Genomic DNA, 7,131 nt, shown 5'->3' with positions numbered 1-7,131 from the left:
TTACCAAATATTGAATTATTTAATGACTCATAAAATGCAGTAAGATTGACATATGATTGGAAGTTTTTCAAAAGGACGTGTCATGTTCTTTCATCAACAAAGCAATGCTGCCAACCTATTGAAATTTACTTTCAGAACAATTTGTCTCACTGCCATTATTACCGAGCACCGAGAGCACCGAGACATTAGCTTTCGGTTCACGTCGCTAGTTTCTACTGTTCATTCCACAACTGTTGGAAGCTCTGCTTTGTCAAAGTCATCAGTGATCTATCCATAAATTCCACGTTTTTTTCTAAATAATTGTAATCACACTTACTTTTTTTGCAAATCCATTATCATCAGCAGACCGGTTGAGGAAGCAGGCATCTTCGAAGTGTTTGTAACAGAGAACACTCCTCGACGATGGCGTGAAATTCATTCGCTTCGTGCGAACGAAAGTTGTCCATTTACGTGCCCTGTTATCTTTTGGCCACTCATACAACTTTTCTTTAGCTTGAGAACAATACATCACCACACATCGCCGGGTCATCTTACCGAGTAGCAATGCAAACAATGCAGTTCAATGGCCGACTTCTCTCGCAACTTCCCGGTGTGACGTCATTTACGAAAATTTCCGAAGATTGTCGAAGAAAAGCGTTTTCGTTGTCAAGGGCGTTGCTATGGGTTAAACTAAGAACCTGAAAGGGTTGCGTTAAAAAAAAACAACGAAAATATGCTTACAATGGTTTAGCCATTGGTATTACTCAAAAACATGGTTGGCCAACCTTACTTCACATTTGGTCTTTAACTCATTCAGTGCCATTGACAGCTATACACGTCAAAGTAGGGCTGTGTAATTAATCGAAATTCAATTATAATTTCAATTATTACACTCCACAATTACAAAATCATCATAATCATACACTAAAAAGACTATTGTGTTGTTTAAATTTATACATTTGCACCTTTTTTAAATTTTAAAATAACATTTGATTTTTTTTCATCTAAAAGGAACTTACATAAATATAGTGTTGCAAATAATTTAATTTGTCTTAATATTTTTTTCGTTTTTTTATGTTTAAAAATGTTCTTGTTTTGTACCAAAAAAAATAAATAAATACATAAATATTGCCCTACTGCACAGTGCATATGCTGCACTCCAACTTTCACATTTTTTGCCAACATAAATAAATATATATTATTATAAATCATGTTTGGTCAAAAACTTAATTATAGTGTTTCTATTTTTTTTTTTTGGTCCTAATATTTTCAAATGCTTAAACATTTTTTCTTGTTTTGTGCCAAAACATAAATAACCGTTTGAATAATCATGATTTCAACTTTTGCCAAAATAATCATGAATATTATTTTTCCCATAATCGAGCTACGTCAAAGATCCATTTTTACTGGGCTGGCAGTGAATGAGTTAAGTCCAAGCAACGGCAGCACATTCTCATTGATGATGAAAAAAGGTATCGTATAACACTTGGCCACTAGGTGGCAGAATAGGTCAACAAATCCTCTTGTTTTTATCTTGCCGCCACCATAAGCAATGAGATTGGTAGGTTTCCTACATGGCTTCACCTGTTCATTACGTTTAATCTTTTCAAAAGTCATTATAGAGATGACATTGCACTTAGCACCGGTGTCCACTTTCATTTCGACCGAATTGTCATTAATTTGTAGAGTGGCAAAAGCCTCTTCTTTCTTCTCAGTCTGTGCACCAGTTGAATCAACTGTTATTTTCAGTGCTAGTCCATTCACATAGTAGGTTTCATTGTTGCCATCACTGTCACTTTCACTGAAACTGCCTTGGCCAGAGTCAAATTACTGTCACGTAACAGGGTCTTTCTGAGTTGGTCATTATTTATACCACATACTAGACCAGGGATGTCAAACAAAAGGCCCGCGGGCCGGATCAGGCCCGGAAAGGGTCTTAATGTGGCCCGCGAGATGATTTTGCAAAGTAAAAAAATAAAATAAAATTGTAATGTCGGACTAATTAATCAGCCGTCCACAATTAAAACATAATAAATTTGTACGTTCACAAGCAGTCCACAGATGAATAGTTATGAATTTCATTATTTTATATTATATATATATATATTTTAAACGTGTTAAACATGACACAAATTCAATTACTGGTAGCAAAAATAAGACATGACAAGGATTAGCGTCCTTATAACGTCATTAACTGCGCCACGCAATGCAATGCATTCTGGGAACAATTTATATATATATATATATATATTGTTTTGCTACCTTCCATTTACATTTGTGTAATTTTTTGGAACAGTATGATTACAGTTAAGCACCGTCATTTAGGGCTGGTTCACGAAAATCTGCGTATAAATGACGGCAATTGTTTTTAAGTTATATACCGTTATTTTACTGATGCGGCCCACTTGGTAATATATTTTCCTCCATGCGGCCCCTGAGCTAACAAGAGTTTGACAGCCTTGGGTCAATTCTTAACATACTAATTTCCAGAATATTCTACAATAGCAATAGAACACAATATTCTGTGGGCCTTGCAAAATCAGTCAAAATCCAGTAAAACAGCCGGGAGCGAACGGGATTGCGAAATGTGAAAATGGCGGCGAGTGAATGAGTTTAAAAAAACAGCATCACACTTTTCATAATAATACTAACACCTCATTTTAAACTTTAATGGCCATTTTACATAATTAGGGCCCGAGCAGCGACCGCTGCGAGGTCCCTATTGTTTTTGTAAAAATTATTATTATTATTATTATTATTATTATTATTATTATTATTATTATTATTATTATTATTATTCTTTATTCTCCGCAAACGATCGCGATTTTGGGTACCTAAACATTCACGAAAACTCACCGAACTTTGCACACTCCTCAGGCCCGGCGAAAAATTTGATATTATTAAGTCGTCATAACAATGCGACTCGATAGCGCCCCCTAGCGTAGAAAAATAAAAACCAAGCCCGGCACGTTTGAGCTAGAGCAAGAAAAATTGGCAGGCACGTGTAGCACCCCGAGACGCACAAAAAAGTCTATTGGGACCATGTAGCTAAAATGTACAGGAAGTGAGCTATGAATTTTTTTATGTCCAATTTTGGCCTATTTTGGCACATTCACTGTGGTCATGCTTTTTTCCCCTTTGCAAACATTTTTCATCCAATTGACTTCAAACTTGGCATTTATCATCTCAAGACCTGAGAGAACAACTGGGCAAAACATCTTGCTTTTTTGAAATACTATATGACGGGGGCGGGGCATCAAATATTGCCTTTAAAATTTCATTTGTCCAGAAAGAGCAAATGCTTAATAACTCCCATGTTCAAGCTCCAAAAAATCTCAAACTTCTCAGGCAACGTAATAGTCACGGCCTGAAAACATCTATATGATAAAATTCAGTTATACATATAGCGCCACCTAGTGGTAACAATAAAGGTCATACTTTACGTTTTTAGCTACTGTGCTGAGCTCGTTGAAGGGATCCATTTGAAAATTGGTCAGAAAAGCCTTAAGATGTTGATCATGCCCCACACCGAATATTGTAACTTTTCGCCAAAAGGGCGTGGCCGCTACGGTGACGCAAAGTCTGAAGATCTTTCGTGAAAATAAAAGCTGCATTAACTTGACCGAGATGATCCTATCTTCTCAAAATTTCACACATTTGATGAGAGTCCAGCCCTAAAGACATCTACTGACTTATATTTCATCTAACTGATAGCGCCACCTAGTGGCAATTTTTTTTTATTACGAATTTTCTTCTACGTTTTTCTCCAAACACGTTAACTGGACCTACCTCATATTTGCTCAGATGAGGGTTTCGGCCTTCATGATGTCACAACACGAAGTTTGTGAGTTTTCGCGAATTGCTGTGGGTGTGGCTAAGCGCTGTTCGCCAAGAAAACAACGCCATTTTTGAGGGTCTAAACATGCACAGAAACTCCTGAAACTTGGCACACACATCTGGCCTGGTAAAATGAGCAATATTTTATTGTTGATTGTGCTATTTTTCAAAAATGACTCAATAGCGCCCCCTCGAAATTTTTAACGAAGCAGCCCCGGTTGTACGTTTAAGCAAGAACGACGAATATTTTTAGGTGTATGAGGGAGCCCAAGACCTACAAAAAAGTCTCTTGGACCCTTATGCTAAAATGAACAGGAAGTGAGCTACGAATTTTTGAATGTCCCATTTTTGACAATTTTTGCACATTCACAGGGGGCAGACTTTTGCCCACTTCTCCTACACGTTTCATCTGACTGAGTTAAGACTTGACCTGGACCATGTCAAGACCTGAGCCAACGACAGGGGGGAAAATCTTGACCTTTCGAAATACTATATGATGAAGGCGGGGCATCAAAATTTGTGTTTCGCAATGAAAAAGGATATGCTTGATAACTCCCCGGTACATGCTCCAAAAAATCCCAAACTTGACATGTATGTTTATCGTCAAGGCCTGAAGTTATCTCTATGACAACATTCAGTTATATATGCAGCGCCACCTAGCCCTTGAGGCATGAAAAAAAAATACCCCACATACGGTATTTTGTACAAAAAATGTACACTCATTCTAAGTGTGATAACGAAGTCATTTATGAATATTCTTTTAGTTTCCACCACTCAAAATGTTCACTGGCATCAGACTTATCCAAACATATATATATTTTTATTTATTTTTGATAGCCGAGTTTGTGAATTTTCGCGAAACGCTGTGGGCGTGGCTAAGCACTGTTCGCCAAGAAAACAACGCCAGTTTTGAGGGTCTAAACATGCGCAAAAACTCATGAAACTTGGCACACACATCTGGCCTGGTAAAATGAACAATATTTCATTGTTGATTGTGCTATTTTTACAAAAATGACTCAATAGCGCCCCCTAGCAATTTTTAATGAAGCAGCCCCGGTTGTACGTTTAAGCAAGATCTACGAAAATTTTTAGGTGTATGAGGGAGCCCAAGACCTACAAAAAAGTCTCTTGGACCCATATGCTAAAATGAACAGGAAGTGAGCTACGAATTTTTGAATGTCCCATTTTTGACGATTTTTGCACATTCACAGGGGGCAGACTTTTGCCCACTTCTCCTACACGTTTCATCTGACTGAGTTAAGACTTGACCTGGACCATGTCAAGACCTGAGCCAACGACAGGGGGAAAAATCTTGACTTTTCGAAATACTATATGATGAAGGCGGGGCATCAAAATTTGTGTTTCGCACTGAAAAAGGATATGCTTAATAACTCCCCGGTACATGCTCCAAAAAATCCCAAACTTGACATGTATGTTTATCGTCAAGGCCTGAAGCTATCTCTATGACAACATTCAGTTATATATGCAGCGTCACCTAGCCTTTGAGGCATAAAAAAAAATACCCCACATACGGTATTTTGTACAAAAAATGTAAACTCATTCTAAGTGTGATAACTAAGTCATTTATGAATATTCTTTTAGTTTCCACCACTCAAAATGTTCACTGGCATCAGACTTATCCAAACATATATATATTTTTATTTATTTTTGATAGCCTCTGTGGACATTAAAAGCAATATCGTGAATGAAGGATATGCATAATAACTCCACGGTACATGCTCCCAAAAAAAATCCCACACTTGACATGTATGCTTATAATCAAGGCCTGAAGGTATCTCTATGACAACATTCAGTTATAAATACAGCGCCACCTAGCCCTTGAGGCTTATATATAAAAAAAAATAAAATACCCCACATACGGTATTTTGTACAAAAAATGTACACTCATTCTAAGTGTGATAACTAAGTCATTTATGAATATTCTTTTAGTTTCCACCACTCAAATTGTTCACTGGCTTCACACCGATCCAAACGTATGTACGTTTCCATTTTGTTTTATTCATTTTTGATTGCCCCTTTGGACAATAAAAGTAACATTGTGCAATGAGTACGAGCAATGATGTGTGTATATATACTTTTACGAAAAATACCAATCAGGGCAACTCATTGCCTAAAAATAAAAAAAGACGCTGATTTTTGCAGATCTTAACAATCACCACAACCCATTGAGCTTGACACACTCATCACACATGGCAAAAAAAAAAAAATCCACATGTTTATCATGCCATTTTCAAAGAAATTCTGCTTCCAATGTGCCAGTACCCCAATGTGCAAGTACCCCAACGTGCAAGTACCCCAACGTGGCCCGGGCTGCGAGGGCCCTTTATAGCTGCTCGCAGCTCTAGTTGTCTGTTATTTTTCTACAGGATTAGTTATTTCAAAATGACCTTTTTTATTTCTTGAATTTTGACACTTTTGGGCTTTCATCGAATATATGTTTTTCATCTCAGAAAAGAAATTTAGATATGGACATCGCGACACTACTTTGCAGAGGGAAGCAAATGTGCAGATGACGAATAAGAGGACAAACTGTGTCCCATTTTGAGCAAAGCAATTCTGGAAAACAATCAATGGAGGATCTTTATTAAAACTCTACGCATACATCTGTTACAGACTGCATTGATTTTTTTTTTTAACGCTATTTATTAGTGCTAAGCAAAGGAGAGTAAGAAGTGCACAAACCTGTTGTGTGTAGCACAATTCGAGGCTGCTGGCAAACATCGTCCAGCGGTTGAAAATGTTGCTCGTTCTCTTCTTTGACTCCAAAGAGTTCCTCCTCGTACTTTGGTGTCGTTCTCGCACACATTTTGGCACAATAATGCCAACAAAGTCACACTCGATCTCTTCCTGGCCACGTGTTATGTGCTTCTCTTTGTTAGCGGCTAGCGAGCTAAGCTAAGCTAAGCTAAGCTAAGCTAAGCTAAGCTAAGCTAAGCTAACTAGACTGAGAACAGTGAACACTAACTGGCGTTAGCCGATATAGCCCATGCAAGCCGTTGAAGTCACAGGGCGGCCATCTTGCTCGCGAGCAGACTATAAACCAGTGGTGTTGTGTTATTCGTGAAGCAATAATGAGTCTTTGGTAGAGTTCAGATGATCTTTTTAGTGCACTCCACTCTTTACTACACAAGCCTCATTACCATATCCATACGCTCCTCCAGCCTTTCGTACACAGCGTATCACTCCGCCAGGAGGCAGTAACTAGTTCCAGTTACATATCACAACAAGAGGTATCAAACATACGGCCCGCGGGCCGGATCAGGCCCGCAAAAGGGTTTAATCCGGACCGCAAAA

The 7,131-nt window shown here is 38.0% G+C and overlaps 1 protein-coding gene across 3 annotated transcripts in view; it reads right to left on the bottom strand.

Moving 5' to 3' along the window:
• LOC144007031 (uncharacterized) overlaps positions 1–1,083 on the bottom strand; it is a 19,576-nt gene extending 18,493 nt beyond the window's left edge. Inside the window, exons 1-2 of one of the 3 annotated variants that reach the window (XM_077506277.1) lie at positions 535–1,083; positions 317–421 (exon numbers count right to left, since the gene is read on the bottom strand). In XM_077506277.1, the coding sequence (XP_077362403.1) occupies positions 317–366 (50 nt within the window). In that variant the 5' untranslated portion in view covers positions 367–421; positions 535–1,083. Of the gene's footprint in view, positions 275–316 lie in introns of those variants that run through there. The other 2 variants (XM_077506273.1, XM_077506284.1) reach the window with 2 other exon arrangements.
• Between the last annotated feature and the right edge of the window lie 6,048 nt (positions 1,084–7,131).

Source organism: Festucalex cinctus, chromosome 1, assembly GCF_051991245.1.
Source record: "Festucalex cinctus isolate MCC-2025b chromosome 1, RoL_Fcin_1.0, whole genome shotgun sequence".
In the NCBI taxonomy this organism is placed as follows: domain Eukaryota; kingdom Metazoa; phylum Chordata; class Actinopteri; order Syngnathiformes; family Syngnathidae; genus Festucalex; species Festucalex cinctus.
The sequence above is the reverse complement of the archived record's forward strand: the minus strand, read 5'-3'. Positions and strand labels throughout refer to the sequence as shown.